Raw genomic sequence first — 21556 nt, forward strand, 5'->3', positions numbered from 1 at the left:
GCTGGATGCTCCACTTTGACAATACTAGGAACAACATTATTGGAAACATCAAGATTTTGAGAGTGTAAGGATTTTATATTGTTGGCTGTAGCATGAGAGGAACACTGGGAATAACAGGAAACAACAGTTTGCTGATATTTTTATTGTTTGGTTTGCGTTCTTCTGGCTCTTTTTCATGAATTGTATGAGGTAAACTTCTTAAGTTAGTTAAACTTGTATTGCCTAAGTTTTCAGATGCGCTTCCAGATACCTGTTCTTGCTTACAAACTTTAGAATTTCTACATTGTTTATATTTTACCCCTACATGCCAGTTTCTTGGCTCTTATTAATGGTAGAATTTATGGTTCTTTTATGCTCTCACTTGTTATTGCAGTTTTTTTAACAATTATTGTGTCAATTCTCACCACAATTTACTTAACGCAGAATCTTCTCATGTCAATGCAGGTGTGGGGAAGTTTAATTACAAGAGACATTCATGTCTTTGTTTAGGTATCCAAAGTACAAGTCTGTGTTTGCTGTTGCCCTTGGTTCTGGGACCCAGTTATTTGCTCTGTAAGTAAACTAATTATTCCACATTTTTAGTACAATATTCAATTCTCAAAATTGATAACTTTTTTTTGAAATCAGATCACTTTTTATCTTCATACTCGCACTTGTGGGTGTATTTTATCCATATAATCGAGGAGCTCTATTCACTGCATTGGTTGTTATATATGCTCTTACTTCTGGGATTGCAGGCTACACTGCATCCTCTTTCTACCACCAGCTAGAAGGAAGCAACTGGGTATGATACAAATTTACCAATATACCCTTTTCTTCACCACACAGTTTCAAATCTAACATATCTCAATCTCATTCATCAACAGGTGAGAAACCTGCTATTAACCGGATGCCTCTTTTGTGGGCCCCTCTTTCTTACCTTCTGCTTCCTAAACACGGTTGCAATCGTATACACAGCCACAGCTGCACTACCTTTTGGGACAATTGTAGTGATTGTTTTAATATGGAGTTTGGTGACATCACCTTTACTGGTTCTCGGGGGTATTGCTGGAAAAAACAGCAAAGTTGAATTCTAAGCTCCTGTTCGCACCACAAAGTACCCCAAAGAGATTCCACCTCTTCCATGGTACAGAAAAACCATCCCTCAAATGGTCATGGTTGGCTTTCTCCCTTTCAGTGCAATCTACATTGAGCTTTACTACATCTTCGCCGGTGTGTGGGGCCACAGAATTTACACCATTTACAGCATCTTATTTATTGTTTTCATCATTCTCTTGATTGTCACTGCCTTCATCACCGTTGCTTTGACTTACTTCCAACTTGTTGCTGAGGATCATGAATGGTGGTGGAGGTACGTCTGGTTTTTACCTTGAATTCGTACTTTTTTCAATATAATTTATTTTTGAATTTTTTTTATCATGATTGATGTTGGAACAAAGACTTGTACTTTGTAATAGGTTCTTTCTATCATGATTGATGTTGGAACCAACAATGACAACCTTCTAGAAAATCCCTTGTGTAACTTTTTTTCTTCTCTTCTTGATTTTTTTTTTCGAACCTTATTAAGTAAATTACATGTGATACACATGTAATTCACATATGAATTACATGTGATTCACATGTAAATCACATGGTATTCACATATGAATCACATGTAAATCATATATGAATTAGATGTGATTCACATGTTATTCACATATGAATTACATGTGATTCACATGTAAATCACATGTTATTCACATATGAATCACATGTGATTCATATATGTAAATCACATGTTATTCACATATGAATTACATGTGTGATTCACATGTAAATCACATATAAATTACATGTGATTCACATGTAAATCACATATGTATTATATGTGATTCACATGTAAATCACATGTAATTCACATATTAATCACATGTAATTCACATGTAAATCACAAGTGAATCACATATCAATTACATGTGATTCACATGTAAATCACAAGTGAATTACATGTGATTTACATGTAAATCACAAATGAATCACATATGAATTACGTCTATATGCACACATGCATTTTGTGTAAGTGTTCTTCGTTAATTATTTTTTAAAATTTTCTTATGAATTTCACATATAAATCTTAAAAGATACAATCACATTATATAATCACATGTGAATCTTACATGATATATACATGTGCGTGTTCTTGCATTAATCAATTTTTTTTTTATTTTCCTGTAGATTTTGAAGAATTTTTGGAAAATATTGAAGAGGTGAAAGTGATAAATTGAAGAAAATATGGAAATCTTGATATGAAGAAATGATAACACTGTGAATCTTTGTATTTTTTATATTTTATTTTGTATCGAATAAAATACTTGTATTATGTTTATAGATTGATTAATAAAAATGAGATTTTTTTATAATTTACTTACGAATATTATAGTATAAGAAATATGCATATATGCATTTGAAAAAATATGCATATATGCACCTAAAACGTTGATTTTTTTGTTAAAAAAATGCAGTTTTGAAAAAAATTGCACTTTTTTTTTATAAAAATCGCAGGATTTTTTTTTTTTTGAAAAAAATGCAGTTTTTCTAAAAAAAATGCAGTTTTTGTGGAAGAAAAATGCAGTTTTTAAAAAAAAAATACAGTTTTTTTCTAGAAAAAATGCATTTTTTTTTAAAAAATGCAGTTTTTTAAAAAATATTTTTTTTCATTTTTTTTTTTAAATTCATGTTTTTTGAAAAAAATTAAAAGATCTCAATTTTTTAAAAAAATCGAAAATTTTTTTTTTTTTAAATAAATCCGAAATTTTGAGTTATTTTGTTAATTTTTAGACATTTATATTAATATATTAAATAACACAAAAAAATTAAACATTAAATGAGATTGGTAAAATGACGATCATGTCCTTAACGAATTACTTTTGATCCAACGCTCCACTTTTAGTTCTCGGGTTCTCGGGAAACTTTGAATTCTCAACCCTATATATATATATATATATATATATATATATATATATATATATATATATATATATATAAACCTTCATAAGAGAACCAAAGTTGATAAATACAATATCCTTCGATTGATCATCCAAAATTACAACTAAAACAACAAAAGAAACAAAACATAAGAGATCTTGATAACACCAATGAATATTGTGTCAAGCGTAATTGAATGAAACCGCTAACTAACTACCCGACTCTTGGGACTCCAGCTTTACTCTTTAACTTTTAAGACAGTATTGTCATTGAACCTATATAAAACTAAATTTGAACATTATAAAAACAAAAAAAAAAAAAAAAAAAGTACATATTAAATTAGAAAAATAACTAAAATTGTTTCGTTTTGCATCTCTTAGTTGCATTGGGCCATAAGAAAACCCACTTATGACTTGTGCAATAATTGTAATGACTGGATTAAAAATACCTACAAAATATATAATAATTGTAATGACTGGATTCATTTCCAATCTATTCCAAACTTTTGAAACCAGACCGGATCACAATCGGATCTGAGTCTGGATTAGCTACTTCCCAAACGATTTCGGGAAGAAAAAAAAACACTTTATTCGACTACAAAAACCACAAAGATTTATGTCCAATTATTCCATTCTTCATGCCAATTTTTTTCTCCCAATCATCCATCCACATAGTTGCACAACATTCATATCAACACCACCACATGAAAAAAAAAAACATCACCTACATATACCCAATTCTTAACAAGTCAAACATTCAAAAAAAAAAAGTCAACCATTACTATTTTCTCTCAGATGGGTCATCTTCGCAACCACCATCAAGAACAACTCCATAACCTCCCCAAAGTACACTGTTATTTTGCAATTTCACCATTGAAGGGACCATTCTCATCATCTCCTTTCACAACAGAAGAAGCATCACCAGTACTACACTCACTCGCGACCCCAATTTCGCCTCGGGAATGCCGGAAACCCCTCGATCTGGAACCGGAACCGGAATCCCGCATTCCGTCTTCTTTCCCCTTCTTCCTACAGTTAACAGTCAAGAACCCATTAGCAAGCGCCTCCAATGCCCTAACGGTCGGTGGCCTGTTCCGGGTGCTCTGCCGCCTCGAACCACCACCGTTTTCCTCCACCTTCGGAACCACCAAACTCTCCGATTGCTTCTCGTGTCTTTCCGGCACAAATTCAGAATTCGTGAACTCCGGAGTCACATTCAAATCGATTAAATTCATCTTGTGTTCATCAACGGTGTCAATTGAGCTACATTTTGATGAAAAACTTAAATTCGACGACAAATTATGATTATTAGCTTGAGAGGATGAACCGACATTTTCCGTTAAATCATCGGTGTCGTGGCTGGAACCGGCTTTCGCGCACGCGGTTAATCTCCGGCGACGTTTGTGGTGGCCAGAGTTGTTTTCCAGTTTGGCTTTCCGGGCCAATTTAGCCTTTGAAACCACCTTCCGTTTAACCTCCGGTGACTTTCTTTCATTTTCATCACCGGTTTTCAGTTTCTTGTTTGGCTTACAACCCGTTTCTTGTTCCGCAAGAAACGTGTTGGTGTTGGCACTGTCTGATTCGTCGGAAACCAATTCCGATACTTCACCGGAATCCAAATCCCGGGGTTCGATTTCTCTCACTCTTACAATGTTTCCGGATAAACTGGTGTCAACGACTGTAAACTTGAATAAAAGCGTTCCGAGACTCGGGGCACGAGGTTGAAGGTAACAATGGGTTTTCCTTTTTTCAAGAAACGTGTCTTCTTCGTCTTCTTCTTCTTGTAATTTCATTTCAATGTCGCCGTTTTCGTCATCAATTTCGAGAATCTGTGGGTGTGAAGCGACTCTGTTTAAAACATCTGTTACCGAATCCATATACGTTTCCCCTTTGATTAATCTTCTTGAGAATTTCTTGATTCCAGGCATTAAGAAGACCAAATTGTGTTTTCCATTTGCAGTGTAGTTGTAGCCGTTTGGTTGTTCTGAATGCCACCCGTTTGCAAGTAAGCGGGGCCACACGGCTTCCCAGAATAAGTCGTTGGATCGGGCTTTGCTTAAGCGGTAATCGCCAGTTAGGAATTGGATGATTTCGGTTGATGAGAGAGAAGAGCAGGCTTTGCCGACCGGGATTTCCGGGCGGATGTGGATGGCTTGGTTTTGCTTGGTCGGCTCTATGCTGCTGCCCGTTAAATCTTGCTTGCCTTTTCCTATTGCCATGGCATCAACAAAGGCTTTCATCCCGATTAAACTTCCTAATGAGAAGACGTATTGTTCTAGTGATATTCTCCCATCTCCAAATGACCTACAAATCTGCAACCAAAACCATTACAACATCAAAACATGATGCGAAAATCAAATCATTAGTAAATATTTCAACACCAAATTTTATGAAAGTAAATAGTCTTGAATTAATGCTTTTTGATTTTATCTATTACCTATAAAAATTAGGTCAAGATGATCAATTACTTTAAAAGTTTAAATGAAACTTGACTTATGAGTTTTTATCAAATTGTCCCTTAACCCTAAACCATAAACCCTAAACACCATGCTTCAGACTAATGTCAATGGGACAAAAGTTGCAATTTTTTGTCACACCCAAAAAGGTGGGACAGGCTTGTGATATCTCGTGTGTGTAAAAGACATGAATGCCCTTCTCATCCTCATCATTGAAAGTAGCACTAGAAACAATCAGCTTTCATATAGTTTCTTTTGAAGTAAACAAAATGATTGTCTGCTATAGTTTTAAAGTTGAATAATAAAACGAAGGGAATTAACTAATACAAAAAGCTAATAAATAGGTTCAATTTGCATTAGTGTAAACTGATTTTTAGAAGAAACTTCCATAGCAATCCTTGTCCTATGATATCTTTACAGACATTAACTTCCCAAAATTGGAGCATTGATCATTGTATAAAAGGAAATAGACCCCAAATGCATCAATAACTAATATCTTTTACTCTTTTAACCAACATATGAAGTCTTTTGCTTTTCAAACATTTGAAGACCCAAGGTTTATTTCAGTCAAAGTGCATATCCTGATTTTAGGAAATTTTTATGCAAGAATAGCATGCCTTTTAAAACCAACAGATAAAAAAAAAGGATTTTAATGTACAGAATCGTAATATGAAAGCTTTGGAAGAGGCACAAAAAGAAGATAAAAATATATTTGTTTAGAAATTCATAGAAATAATTTATACCCAACAGCAGTAGATCAAAATAAAGATCTTCAGTTGAGCACTGTTTTCACACATTGAACAGACTTAAAATAGTCGAAACTATTTACTACAGTATTTCTTTAAAATTACATTATCGAAGTGTGTTATCATGTATTTGAGTACAAAAAATAACTGACAAGCACACTAAACAGAACTATTAGGGTTTTCTTTCACTAGAGTTTTATTCTTAAAAGGGTGTCATAAATCATTAGTTTAGGGAGATGCCAAATATCTCATCTGAAGCCTAAAATATCCTAAGGATTCCAAGGGCAGTTTATCAAAGTTAATTCCCACATCTTTTTGCTAATTCCTGTTTCAAAACCATTAAAATGGTCTGATGCCCTTGGTCTGGATTCTCCATAATTTCAACTTTTTGGATGGATTTTTTTGAACTGAGTAGATGAATTAGTAAGCTAATGGAATGAATCACATTCCTTCAAGAATGGTTCATTCTATTCCAACAGACAAACACTACCTAAAGCCAAATGTATACTAATGAGATCAATTTCTTCTACTATGTAGTTAGATTTATCTAACTATCTTCAAGCCAATCAAACCACTGAAAAAAGTTATGTCAAGAAAATAAGAACATATGAATGTAAAGTAAGCTTTTATGACATACCTCCAACAGGGAATTCTGGCATTCTTGAGAAACATTTGGCATCAAACGAGAAAGCAACTCCTGTTGTCTTAAAGTACTAAAAATCCTTGCTCCCATTATACACCTTTTTCCTCTACTTTTCCTAGATTCTGACCACCTTCTATACTCATCAGACCTATAAAATGTCCCATAGTAGTATGCCAATATGTCCCCCATGTTTTTACTCTCAATAAACCTCTTCAATCGAACAAAATCCTTCTCAAATATATACAATCCTAGGACAAAACTACCCTTTTCAGTTTCTGTCCATGTTTCTAAAAAGCAGCCAGGAACAAGACAAAGGTCATTGCTAATGCTACCCAAATCAGATGTTGAATCCTCTTGCTTTATATCGATTTGGGCTTCTATTTTCATCTCCCTTTCTTTTTTGATCCAAAAAATTGGTATATCTAATCCTATCAAGAACTCACTTGATACTCCTGCTTTCATTTCTTCCTCAATGGGATTCTTTATGTAATCAAGATACTCGGGATTTGTAATCAATGGTGGGATTTCGGTTTGGTATTCATCACCAATACGAGAATGGGTTCCTATTGGTCCATATAAACCATATGCATAAGTTTCTGAAGGGAGTGGATCTTTTCCTGACATGTCACTGCTACAATCTTCATTGGGTTCCATTTGATTGAATTTATCTGCACACGCTATCAAATAAAACACAAATTCAATACAGTAATCATACTACATAACCTAAAGAATCGTCATTCAGAGTAGCCCCTCTTTTCTTACAAATGAGCTAACAGTAACAAGCACGTTAATCCAATGGAAGAAACCCCTTCATATGCGAAACAATAACACCAAATTTCTGATAAACATTCACAGAATATATATAATAACAATGCGAGAAAACTATTTTTTTAAGCCGGATAGGAAAGGATCGTAATGTGTTCCAATCAGACGAAACAATATAGGGTTAAAACACCATCAAATTAGTAGCTCCATTTTCAAACTTCAATCGAGCAAGCATCCACCACAACATAAAGGGGATAAACGAAACAAAAGCTTTGAGCGTATAAGAACATGTACGAATTTGCTTACAGCAACAACCGCATTAATCTCAATCGAACAAACCCCACCGTATCACAAACAGCCAAAAAGCAAATAACATCTCCAAAGCCTCGAAATAAATTAAGAGATAAAATCGCAACAAAAACACAACAAACCAACATTTCAACAAGTTGCGTAATAGAAAACCACAATGCGATCCATCAGACAAAGCAACATCTAATCAGCCGTCAAACACAAGCAGAACCAAAATACAATCCATAAACTCGAACCTTACAACCGCAGAAAGCAAGAATAGCGTTCTTAAACAGTCAAAAAACGGAAGCAGAGGGGGAGAAGTTTACATATGTGTTTAACTGCGTTGATTCATCGTTGTGAAGAAGATGGAAACATGCAAAACGTGAAACATGAGTATGATAATACCTGTTTCAGAAAGGAGTTGTTGAGGGTGAATCGCGAAGTGGTGAGAAGGTAGAGAGAAACCCAATTAGAGACGGAGGAGAAAAGAATTGAAAGAAAGAGTGTGACGCCAGTCTCCGCGAGAGAGAAAGAAAAAAAGAGAGGGTTTTGTGGAGAAAAAAAGCAAAATTTGATTATATGAATATGAGTTGAGAAGAGAGAGATCGGGTCTGGTCCGTTTACGAGACGAAAGACAGATTTTTTTTTCAGACGCGATGGAAGCGCGTGGGGTTTAAACTTGCATGCAATATAACGTGGCACGCTTCACATAGTTTTAGTAAACGTGATCCATGGAAATTACTAATTAATTTTAGTAAATAATAATCGATTGTTAATTTTTATGATTTATTTGAACATGTCTTTAATGATATTTATTGTTTTTTCTGTTGTGATGCACATTAATAAGTGATCTTTTAGATTAAATTTGTTTAAGTGAAACAAGTAATGTATAAAAAAAAACAGAATAGGGTCATGAAATGACAACAAACTATGTGAGTTTACTCAGTTTAAAATACTTCAAGTGGTTAAGTTCCAAATAGAAACCATACGTAGACGAAGAACAATGAAACAAATGGCAAACATGCATTCGAATCAGCCAACATCGGCTTGTGCCCGACCGAGAAATAGAGGATCGTCTCATCCGGGACGCCATGGCGCCGATGCAAATAATTCCTTCTTCGTCTTCCCCATCTTTTTCAAAACCGTCGGTGGAACCGGCAGGTAATACTGATTTTGGAGATGTTTAAGAAAAACGCAAACGAACGGTATTGGATGAGAAGGGCGGCAACCGCCTTTGAGGAAGAGAAGATAAGGATGGCAAAATGTATACCGGGTTGCGCGAGAAAAGAAGAAACGGAAGTTTTAGTGTCAAAATAACAAAGGCAAAGAATCCCGTGTCAAAATAAGAAAGAGAAAAAGCTTTTACTGTTCTCCAACTCTTTAAGCTTTTATGTTATATATAATAGGATAGGGTCATGTAATGACAACAAACTATGATATTTTCATTACTCAATTTCAAATACTTGAAGTGGTTAAGTTTTTGACGTGGTGTAAAACCTTGGAACACAAGGACAAGATATTCAGCTTATTTTGAAAGTTGAAACAATAAATAAACTTCGGATTAGAATGGAATAAGGAAATATATATATATATATATATATATATATATATATATATATATATATATATATATATATATATATATATTTCCTTATTCCATTCTAATCCGAAGTTGATGAACACCATAAGAAGATATTTTCTTGAGAGTCATGTTCCTATTGGGATTATCATATATTTTCTTCAGTTGATGAACACCATAAGAAGATATTTGTTTTTTATTTATATCTTTTATAATGCATCTAAATGGGTGGTTTGCCTTATTGACATCCCAAGTAAGCTATTTCCTCTCCTCCTTGTAAGATAACCTCACACTTATGTGAGACCAACTCATTGTCATCAATTTTTTGCCATAAGCACCACGTTTTTTTTCCAAATGTGTCCAATTCGTTGAACTAGGTCAACATGCAACTAGGTTCAAAATATTCTGCAAAAATCTAAAAAAACCAAGAGAAATATCGTGCAAACTAATTTAAACAATGTAACACCTAGTTTTTCAGGTATACATTAAGTGATTTGCAACATTGTGGTTTTAGGGTTTCCCGTCACCACGACGTGGTAGGGCTTGTACCACGGCGTGGTGGTCATTTATGTGACGTCCGTAGATCCGGGCTAGTCAATTTAGAGACAATGAGCATCAAAAATGAGTTTTTGGTGGAAGATTATTTAGAAGAAATAATCTTAACCAAGTGGTAGTATATGTTACAAGGGTTTCGTACATATAAAGAACGCCGAAATCCGAGTTATAACGAAGAAGTGATGGCCCGTCGAAGTTTTACGGCAAAACAGGCACGGCACCGGGAAGCGTAAATAGTGAATTTACGATAGAGCGACTTTTATCCTTAGCGATCTAAACGAAAGTCGTAGAAAACGTTAAACCGAGAGCGTCCATAAAAAGAACGCCCAAATCTGACTTCGTATGAGGAAGTTATGATTTTTCGAAGTTTCGGCTTAGCGGTGTACAGCCCGAAGTTCGAATATTAGATCGAGCAATTTTTAGCCGACACAACCTAAACGAGAATCGAAGATCTCGTTAATAGTAGCATAACGATAAAAAGACAAACGAAAACGGACGTCGGATGAAGAAGTATAAACCTTGGCGATCATGTTGACTTGGTACCAAACCCTGGCGACTATGCGGACTTAGTGTCTGTTGTATAAACCCTGGCGACTATGCAGACTTAGTGCCTAAACCCTGGCGACTATGCAGACTTAGTGCCTAAACCCCCGGTAACGATGGACTTCGTGCCGATTCCTTAGGATGATCCTTAGGAATGAATGAACGAGGAATAGTTGATTCTTAGGGTAGATCCTTAAGAGTAAAGAAGATAATGGGGATGGGTAATTGGGTTGATTGCTTGATGTTTAAACATAATAATTATATTATTGTGGGTTGAAAACCCTATGTACTCACCAGGTTTCCCAACCTGACCCACTCCAGCTTATTTCTATCAGAGGTGTCGATATGAAGTTACATTACACTGAGATATTTAAAAGAGATGTAGATCACTAGTGTAAATGAATGTAAGTTCTTTTTATGCTTAGGTTTCTGTATTGACGATGACATCCCAAATGTTTTAAAAATGAATAAAAATACATTTCTTCGGAAATGCTTTGATAACGTATTTATCATGTTTTACTGGGAACAAATTCCGCAACATTTTTATTAAAAGAAGTACTCTGATTTTTATAAAGCATAAACAAAATCGGTCTTTTCTGGCCGTGAAAATGGGTATGTCACAGTTAGTATCAGAGCATTAGTTTAAGCGAACTAGGAGTATGGATTTATTTCTAGACTTAAACTTAGAATGTTAAGTGATGATCGTGAGGAGTGTGTCTAATAAATTTAGGTAATACACCTGAATAGACACAAGCACTAGCGTATTTAGGAAAATGCCTAATATGCTTTATGTGCTAAATGATTTATGCCTTATATGCTGTTATTTGTTCGGATCTATGGTATGTTGCCGACCGGATCTGGAAACCTTATGTGTTTAAGATTCTAAACGTATGACTACGAGATTAGAACTAGCATGTAAACGTTTCGGAGAGATAAGGATGATTTAAACGTCTATCTTAAATAAGGATCTAAATTCACCTTATTCGGTGTATAGATCAAGATGGCAAGAACCCGCAGTGGAGCTGGGAATGCGAATGGGAATAGGAATCAACCCCCAGTGATTCAGCAAATACCTGTTGTAGTAGAAGTTGCACCCGAGCCAATCACCATGGCTGGAGTACAAGCCATGATTCGGGCCATGTTAGCGGAACAAAGGGAAGAAATGAGGCAGATGTTGAATAGGGACGAACCTACCATGCCCGTTGAGCAACCCGAGTTGAGTCCCGAGCAATCGGAGGAAGGGAACTATAGCCGCCATGTGAGTCAAGTTGGGACTCAAGGAGAACAAGGAATGACCCAGAGAGGGGAAACGACAAGGATGGGTGGATGTATAAGAATTTCTTGGGTGCCAAGCCACCAAGTCTTTCTGGAAGCCCGAAGCCGGTTGAGATTATGGACTAGATCTCCGAAATGGAGATGGTGTTTGAGAGTTGTGACTGTAGCGACAAGAAAAAGACCGTCTTTGCAGTCAGACAACTAAAGACTGGAGTGCTAAGTTGGTGGAAGTTGTTGGCAGATACAATGCCACGAGGAGAAGCCATGTGAATGTCTTGGGAAGCATTCGTGGAGCAGTTGAAAATGCAATACTGCTCAGAGATAGATCTGATAGACCTAAACAACGAATTTCAGAACCTGAAGAAAGGAAAGATGAGTGTAGACGAGTATGCCACCGCATTCACCGAGAGGATGAAGCTATTCCCCTACTTGGTGCCTACTGAATTCTAAAAGATCGATAGGTTTGCTAACGGACTGCCCACAGACTTTGGCCCAACAGTCAAAATGGCAACTACCTTGAAAACAGCCGTTAGATCATCCAGGAATGTTGAGACCCAGATTAGGGAAAAAGGTCTGGAGAGAGCTGAAGTTGGCGAGAAAAGGAAGTACGAAGGATCTTAAAAATCCAACAAAGAAAGGAAATTCTCGAAGACTGAAGGAGGAGGAGGAGGTGAAGCTAAGTGATGCGAGAAGTGTAAAAAGAAACACTTCGGGAAATGTAGCGAGGAGGTGACTCACTACAAATATGGAAAGACAGGGCATTACGCCAGCAAGTGTACATCCAACAAAAGGGTGTGCTACAGATGTAACAAAGAAGGGCATGTTTCTAAAGACTGCCCGAAGAAAAACAAGGCAGCAAGGCCAGAAACGCCACCAAGGCCAAGGGCATTCCACATGATCCTCGACGAGGCAGAAAACGACACGATAAATCGAGGATGAGGAGTTCGTATCCGAAGATCGAGTTATGCAGTAGCCATAGTATCATATGATATAGCCTACTAGAGGCATAGTTTAGGGTAAACTTGAACACCTATGTAATCATTTCAAGGAATAATATAAAACCTTCGTTTTGTTATCTGATGTGTTAAATTGTTATATGATCTTCTTGTATGGTAACTTGGAAAGCTGCGAGACAATACTTGGGATGAGTATGAGTAGGTGGAATGGTAGTAGAGGCTTATACTACCGGAAGCACAGGACTCACGCTTGGATCAGGGAAAGTCACAAGGTTACCAAGAAGCTAGTAATTGATACCATTTTATTCAAGTATGTCGTTACCATTGTTTCGGTAATGACTAAGAAGATTGTTGTTCTTCCGACCCTAGCGGTCATATCAAATTGAGTCCGACTAAGACGAGTATGTTAAATGGTTCAGAGAACCAAGTCCGATGTAGCATCTGACTTAAGCTAGAAACTTGAAGTGAAAGACAATCAAAGCGATCAGTAGAGGTATCGCGATAGTTGCTTGTACCTAGGAATGCTACCTTTTAAGATGTGATTATATCACATTAGAACATGAAGGAAGGTATAGTCTGTTCTGGAATTTAACTCTAAGAGACCTGAGTCTAAGCGTTGCAACCTACGATGATAGGTCATTAGAATATGACACATCGATCCATTGTAGTAATAAAAGAACTTATCTTAAGAAGAATAAGGAGTCTCCAGTAAGGATCGATATTGTGACTTGAAGGCCATAATTTGGAGTCTAACGGAGCAGGTGCAAGATTGAGCACCGCCTGCAGTCAAGGAGTCTAAGAGTTAAATACTCGTTCAAAGCAACATAGAAGTTACGGTTATTACCTAGGATGAAGAGATAACGTAAGGAGTCATTATACAACCCTGTTTCGTTGATGATTCCGGGACGTAATCATCCTAAGGGGGAGATAATTGTAACGTCCGTAGATCCGAGCTAGTCAATTTAGAGACAATGAGCATCAAAAATGAGTTTTTGATGGAAGATTATTTAGAAGGAATAATCTTAATTAAGTGGTAGTATATGTTACAAGGGTTCCGTACACATAAAGAACGTCGAAATCCGAGTTATAACGAAGAAGTGATGGCCCGTCGATGTTTTACGGCAAAACCGGCACGGCACCGGGAAGCATAAATAGTGAATTTACGATAGAGCGACTTTTATCCTTAGCGATCTAAACGAAAATCGTAGAAAACGTTAAACCGAGAGCGTCCATAAAAAGAACGCCCAAATCTGACATCGTATGAGGAAGTTATGATTTTTCGAAGTTTCGGCTTAGCGATGTACAGCCCGAAGTTCGAATATTAGATCGAGCAATTTTTAGCCGACACAACCTAAACGAGAATCGAAGATCTCGTTAATAGTAGCGTAACGATAAAAAGACAAACGAAAACGGACGTCGGATGAAGAAGTTATGAATTTTTAACGGACCAAATCCTGTCCCGGCCTGTTAAAAATATAAATTTAAAATAAAGTCGAAATTAGCCTATGGAGTCTAAACGAAAGTTGTAGAGTATGTTCCCGACTACGCGTAGATATAAAGAACGTCACAAACAGAGCTCGTACGCGAGAGTTACGAATTTTTAAAGATTGCACTTGAATTTGCAAAACTGTGATGACGTGGCAACATCTGGACCATCCATCGCTGATCAGGCCTCGCTTCGGATCACGCCACGTAGCCTCGTAATTACGCCCCACGTCCGAGGCCGAGTACGCCTAGTGTACTTTGGTTCTTATCCATCCGATGTGCGAGCCAGCTGGTGTGAAGCTGGCAACCTTATCCGAGCTACGCCCAGCGTAGCTGAGTCCGACGCCCAGCGTAAGCCCGAGATCAGGTGCCTATAAATAGGCTGCGAGGTGTTCCGACTTCTCACACCAAAAATCTTTTCTCTCTCTAATTTCTTTCTCTCTGTAAGGGTTCTAACCCCCCCCCCCCTAAACCCTAGGTAAAACCCCTAACACCCAAAGGAAGCCCCGAGGCTCCCGAAGTCCCGAGAAAAAGGGTCTTTCGGTTCGGAAACGCTGCTCCAAGCGAAGCCCGGTTTTCTATAAAACCCGCTGTAAGTGAGCTACGCCTATGCAATTTTTAATATAGCTTTTAAATAATTATAGTAACATTATTAGGACCTTAAAATAATTATTTGGGCTATTATTATGAGTTATATAAGAGTGTTGTTTAACGCTTATATAACAGTAATAATAGTTAGGCTATTAATTAGTCGCGGTTAACGTTATACTAAACCCTAGTGGTATTGATACTAGGTTTTGTCAAGGGAAAATTGTTTTGAGATAACGAAGCGATGTCTGAGTTCAGAATCACCACCTTAACAAGTGAGTGCATAGTTACTTTCATCTTACACATAGATATGAAGTATTTTATATAAATTACGTGCTATGTGTGCATATTATCTGTATACTTGCTATCTATGCTGGAGGAACGATTTTATACAAGTTTTATATGATTTAAAGTGTATATGTATTTATATCTACATAATATGTTGGGTAAAACATGGGTAGATGAAATATGAGTTGGATGATGAGTTGAGAGGTGATATAGACCATGAGGTAAGGGTGAGAGGTGGACGATGTGAGAAGCCTTTTTCCCAAATGATGTCCCCGTCATCTAGCAGAGTATGGATGACAACCACAGACTATTCTAGACAGTCCAGTGGAACACTAGCAGGCTCGCAACCTGTAGGTGTTGTGAACGATGTGTTCACCCGGTGTACTCTAAACCCTGGCGATCATGCAGACTTGGTGCCTAAACCTTGGCGATCATGCTGACTTGGTGCCAAAACCCTGGCGACTATGCGGACTTAGTGCCTGTTGTATAAACCCTGACGACTATGCAGACTTAGTGCCTAAACCCTGGCGACTATGCGGACTTAGTGCCTATTGTATAAACCCTGAAGACTATGCAGACTTAGTGCCTAAACCCCCGGTGACGATGGACTTCGTGCCGATTCCTTAGGATGATCCTTAGGAATGAATGAACGATGAATAGTTGATTCTTAGGGTAGATCCTTAAGAGTAAAGAAGATAATGGGGATGGGTAATTGGGTTGATTGTTTGATGTTTAAACATAATAATTATATTATTGTGGGTTGAAAACCCTATGTACTCACCAGGTTTCCCAACCTGACCCACTCCAGCTTATTTCTATCACAGGTGTCGATATGAAGTTACATTACACTGAGAGATTTAAAAGAGATGTAGATCACTAGTGTAAATGAATGTAAGTTCTGTTTATGCTTATGTTTCTGTATTGACGATGACATCCTAAATGTTTTAAAAATGAATAAAAATACATTTCTTCGGAAATGCTTTGATAACGTATTTATCATGTTTTACTGGGAACAAATTCCACAACATTTTTATTAAAAGAAGTACTCTGATTTTTATAAAGCATAAACAAAATCGGTCTTTTCTGGCTGTGAAAATGGGGATGTCACAATTTAATTACCACGGCATGGGAAGAACCTCGCCACGATATGGTGGCGGTTGGGGCTCAAAACCTAGACCTCGTGGCTTGGCCCCTATTTAAGGGATGTGATGGCTAGGGTTTCGTCCACCCTTAGCCTCCATCGCCTTCATGAGTAGAGAAGCAAACCTTAGCCTTTTTTGGGGTGTTTTGTGGCCTTTGAAGGGCAAAGAGAGGCTTTGTAGAGCAAGGAGTCATCAAACAACCTCTTATCCACCTCCTTGTGCATATTTTGGACTTCTATAAGTCTTTAAGTCCTCACCTTGTTCATTCATTCCTTCTAGATCTAGAAAGTGAGCTTGTTTCTTCATATTTGTGTTAGTTTGTATGTATGGTTCCAATAAATTTGGCAACTATATTGACCCTTGATATCCCAAGGTCATCATATGTTAAAGATCTGAAACTTCATGAGGTTTTGGTGTCATGCATGGGATAATGACCCCATTTCTCTCATTTTGACCTAGTTTGGGTGATTGACATGCATTGTACATGCATATCCATAAAGCAAGCATTTTTATGAAGCTTTTGAGTGCAAAGAAGCTTTCTGGAAAGTATAAATGTTAGACGTAACAAATTAAGAGCTTAATCCATTAAGTTGTTTAGGCCAGTTCCCATGGCGTAGTGTATAGCTCGCCACGGAGTGGTGGAGGGTTTTATCCGCAACTGTTTTGTCGTGTGGCTACCACAGTACGATCAGTGGTTGGCCACGACGTGGTGGCTGACAGTTGATCGTTGACTTTTTTGACCTGGTTGACTTTTGGTCAAGTTATTAGTTTTAGTTAGTAAACTAAGACTTGGCCTTTTATGATTCATTAGGTGGTGTGTACCCAATCTTCTGAGTTGTTGTTTAGTCTACTTTTGATTTGTGAGGTAAGTCTTCTCACTATACTGTGTTGTAGCATGCTTGATTGTCTTTTGGACTCTTGCATTATATTAGGCGGGGCCCGTTATGCATGTTGGGCAGGGCCCATTTTGTATGTTGTGCGGGGCCCGTTACTTATGTTGGGTGGGGCCCGTTATGTAAAATAGACGGGATCCGTATTGGTATGTGGTATTTTGGGGAACTTAGTAAGCTTCATGCTTACGTTCTAGGTACTTCTAGTAGCAAGGGGAAAGAGTCGGCTAGATTGCACTGCATCCACCTGTGGTTTCTGTATCTTATGATTTTAGGATTACTCTTATGTTTTCATAAAAACTACGAACTCATGTTTGGACTATTTGACTTATGATGTTTATGGAATGGGTTTTAGTACTTCAAAAATAAAAAATAAAAAATAAAAAAAATTCTTAGTATTTTTGGGATGTTACAAGTTAGTATCAGAGCCTTGGTTTGAGGGATTCGGGCTATCACGGGGTGCGTCCGAACTCAAGATGAGGGTTTATAAAATCTTTTTACAAGAAAATGATTTCTAAAAGGGGTTTTAAAAAGGAAAAAGTTGTGACGCATGCAATCAACCATGGCTCAAGTAAGTGTTCCCAAAATACCTATATATGAATGTTAAGTATGTTATTATATGAATTACATTCTAGAAGTTAGGTTAGGGATATGCTCAGGTTGCATGCTAGAATGTCTGCTTAGGAGAGATGCCTTTATGCGTGGTATATGTTTAGATGCTTAGGGGCTATATTGATAATGAAAGATTATTTGATGAATGCACTAGGGTAATACATAGTTAAGACTAAATAGCCATAAAATGTTTGATTCAGCTTTATTTCCTGTTCTTATTTGATGAAGGCCTTAGGTCAAATACATCTATTTGAACGTCTATTTTATCTTAAGTATGTATGACCTATATTATGAGGCAATTTTCCGACATTAGCAGAGACCTTTCTGCACAAGTAGGAGGTGCAATCCCAAGAAAGCTTAGGATATGTTTGGTAGGGTGTGGATGCATTGTTATGTGTGAAAGTCGGTGTGTATGGCAGTAGGGAGGTGACTTAGGAAATTTAGGACGATTCTTGAGGAAAGTACGGATAGGTGTAGAAGGTAGTATGGGCGCGTACTACTAAAAGCACAGGATTTTTAGTCAAATCAAGGAAAGTCACAAAGATTCTAAGGAGCTTATAGTATGAATGGACCTATAAGTATGTTTTGATCTTTTGTTGCAATCTTTTCATGGTGATGACCCGACATGGAGGTGGTTCTGGTTCCGGTTCAGGCACTTGTTATGAACTGAGGGATGTTGAGTTGTATGAGTTGATTTCTGTTGAGGTTTGGAGAGTCCTTCTAGAGGACATGACTGGCATGTTTGGCATGGTCAAGTAGGTATTGATTGAGATGATGGATGAGCATATGCAGGCTCTCCGGGCAGAACTGGAAACTGGCCAGTTTGGGGCACGCAATCTCACTTTAAGAGATTTTCGTGCTAGTGGGGCTCCCGAGTTCTTCGGGAAGAAGGACCCCATTGCTATTATACATTAGATTGTTGATATGGAGTGTAATTTTCGAACAAGCTTTTTCCTTAAGGGGTCGAATAGTAGGGCTATTTCTTTTTTGATGAGAGATAAAGCTCATGACTGGTGGGGGGGAAGTAGGACATGCTCTAGAAGTAGAGGTCATCGAGGCGATGACCTGGACAAATTTTGTTACCAGGTTCAGGGTGGAGTTTGTTCTTGCTATTGAGGTTCAACAGTTGGCTAAGGAGTTCCAAGATCTCCAATAGAAAATGGAGAGTGTGTCATAGATCACTGCCAGACTCATAGAGAGGGCTTTGTTGGTTCCAAAGTATGCTACAGATGAGGAGATGAAGAGACGAGGTATCAAAACATGCAGAGGGAAGACATCAGGGAGTTCATCAGTATATCCCGTTGTTAGACTTTGGAGCAGATGATCGACAGAGCCTGTGAGAGGGTGACTGAGTTGGAGCTTCAGAAGAAGTGGAAGGCACCTCAGACTCATGATGTAATTGTTTCAACGAATAAGTCCAGAACTTATTATTCATGATCAGGAGGCCATTCGGCTCATGTCCGTTGTGGCAAGTGTGGGAGATCGCACGAGGGGCCTTGACGTGCAAAGGGAGGTGGCTACTTCAAGTGCGGTCAGATAGGACACATTAGCAGAGACTGCAGGCAGAGGGCACTGATATGTTTCCATTGTAATTAGGTTGGCCACAAGAACGTCGATTGTACGAGTTTATTTGGAGGAGCGGTGAGGGAACTGATAGTTTCATTTTATTTACTTCCTTTTATAGTTTATTTTATCATATTTAGTTTCTTTTCAGTTAGTCTTCATGCATATTTTTTCTTTTCGTTATTTTATATCTATAGCGGGTACTTTCTATTTTTTAAGCTTTATTGCATCTATTCAGAGAAATCGATCGGAGCTTGAAGGGAGATTCGGAAGACAAATGGAATTCAAGCGGATGATCAGGATTATTGGGGTTTATCAAAGAGAGTTGGATTGAAGGTTGATGTCATTGGATCTTACTTTGAAGATTATATGGAAGAAACTTAAGCTTGGTGGGTTAAAAGATGGAATTTATGGGCTGAGAAATTGATGGATCTGTGGATGATTTTTTGGTTATGAAACACTTGGGCTTATATCTATTAGTTTCGGGCTAATTGGTACTTCAATTAAGCCTTTTGGACTAGTAAACAAATTCAAAGCAAGAGGACAAAAATGGACCAAAAAGGAAAGGGGGCAACAAAAGCATTCTCGATCAGCACAACTAACGAGGCCGCGTGAGTTTTTAAACTGTAGCTCATGCGGTCGCGTGGCTCCTGCAGGGGCAATTTCGGGTTTTCAACTTTTATGGTTATTTGAAGGTAGTTTGGTGGGAGATTTTGGGGCATTCTTAGATCAGGTTTCTGAGCATTTTCTCTGGGGTTTTTGAGCTCTTTAAGGTGGGAAGAACTTGAAGAAATCATCATATTTTCATCTAGATTCTTGTTGAATGTTTGGTATTTCTAAACTCTTTCTCTTTTTTTGAAACTTAGATGTTAGGCTAAGTTCATTTTGGTTGATGTTGGTTTAATCCATGCATGATTAGTTATTTTGAAGATTGTTTATGAACTTGTGCTTGAAGTTTATGGAAGTATTTTCTAGCTAAACATCTTTTTATGATTGTTTGTCTTTAATCATGAGTTTAGATGAATGACTGTTTAATTAGTTGGCTAATTTCTTGGTTAAGTAATAGATATTAAAATTAGCAAGCAACAAATGGTTTATATGTTTGTTTTCATTTCAAATATGTTGAAAAATGTTTTTGTATGTGACCTTGTATGTGACCATCACTGAAATAAGACGAACTGTTTTTGTATTATCTAACAAATATTATCAGTTATTTCAGGTTGCATAAATTCGTGATCAAACGGAAAATACGAAAACACGCGAATGACGAAAACGCATAGACGAGAAAATTAGTTATGCGACTGAACAGTTTCAACAATATATATATATATATATATATATATATATATATATATATGTATTATATATGTGTATATGTATTATATATATATAGATTGTGTGGAAAAGTCAAACAAAGAAAGGTCAAAGATGAAGTAGCAAACCCATTCCCCACGTTTTTACTCCTAGGCTCCTACTACAACTTGCAGCCATCCCTTCCAACTTAAACTCAAGTGCACTAGAAGATATTTGTTTCAAGTATATATGTACGTGTGTATGTAAGGGTGTGTGTGTGTGAGTGTGTTCATTTGTAATCTTGTAACACTTCTTACAAACACCAATTACTCCCAAGAACATCACCAATCTTCATATTCTTCAAGAACAAAGACAAATCCCTGGAGAAAATGAAGAACACCGAGATCAAACAACAATGAAGTGAAGAACATCAAGATCATCAACAATGAAATGAAGAACACCATCAACCATCTTCATCTTCTTAATTGAAACTCAAGGTTCTTCATCTTCACTACCTTTGTTCATCACACCATACACCACCAAACACTTTCCTTACATCAAAACACCAAAACACAACCATGAAACACCCCAAAACCTTCTGCATCAAGATCAACCACAAAACCCATCACTATTCATCATCATCTTCATAGAAATTTTACCACCATCACCAACTTATATCAACCTCCTTCCAACCTCTAAACAACCTTGAAAACATCCTCAAAACACCATAACACCATTACCTTAGCCAAAACATCACAAACAAAACTTACCTTCAAATCACAAAAATCCCGAAATTGACAGCTGCGTGAACACGCCCCGTGTTCAGCATGCCTTATATCAGACACGCCCCGTGTACCCCTCTGTTTGCATCTGTACATCAACACGCCCCGTGTTAAAAACAAGCCTAAAATCAACACTCCCCG

The 21556-nt window shown here is 37.3% G+C and overlaps 1 protein-coding gene and 1 pseudogene across 5 annotated transcripts; one reads left to right on the plus strand and one right to left on the minus strand.

Moving 5' to 3' along the window:
- Nucleotides 1–475: 475 nt before the first annotated feature.
- LOC145111974 (transmembrane 9 superfamily member 3-like) lies at nt 476–2249 on the plus strand (annotated as a pseudogene). Its single transcript, XR_013710398.1, has 5 exons — nt 476–552; nt 628–784; nt 867–1351; nt 1458–1518; nt 2215–2249. The product of XR_013710398.1 is annotated as a transmembrane 9 superfamily member 3-like (transcript).
- Nucleotides 2250–3576: 1327 nt separating this feature from the next.
- Nucleotides 3577–8439, minus strand: LOC145115657 (uncharacterized). Of its 4 annotated transcripts, none has more exons than XM_079052003.1 (3): nt 8270–8439; nt 6803–7476; nt 3577–5275 (listed from the first exon to the last, which is right to left on the minus strand). In XM_079052003.1, the coding sequence occupies exons 2-3, from the start codon at nt 7460–7462 to the stop codon at nt 3818–3820; spliced, it is 2118 nt and encodes a 705-aa protein (XP_078908129.1). In that variant the 5' UTR covers nt 7463–7476; nt 8270–8439; the 3' UTR covers nt 3577–3817. The 4 variants fall into 4 exon arrangements, with proteins under 4 accessions (XP_078908129.1, XP_078908127.1, XP_078908130.1 ...); XM_079052001.1 differs by having other exon boundaries at nt 6803–7485; XM_079052004.1 differs by having other exon boundaries at nt 8191–8439.
- Nucleotides 8440–21556: the final 13117 nt, after the last annotated feature.

This window comes from Lactuca virosa, chromosome 5 (genome assembly GCF_052849685.1).
Source record: "Lactuca virosa cultivar CGN04683 chromosome 5, Lactuca_virosa_CGN04683_v6, whole genome shotgun sequence".
NCBI lineage: Eukaryota > Viridiplantae > Streptophyta > Magnoliopsida > Asterales > Asteraceae > Lactuca > Lactuca virosa.

Coding starts and splice junctions, on each gene's coding strand:
- LOC145115657 (XM_079052003.1), bottom strand. CDS start 7,462: ATGGAACCCAATGAAGATTGTAGCAGTGACATGTCAGGAAAAGATCCA. Junction 5,276..6,802: donor GCCAGAATTCCCTGTTGGAG/GTATGTCATAAA, acceptor TTTTGGTTGCAG/ATTTGTAGGTCATTTGGAGA.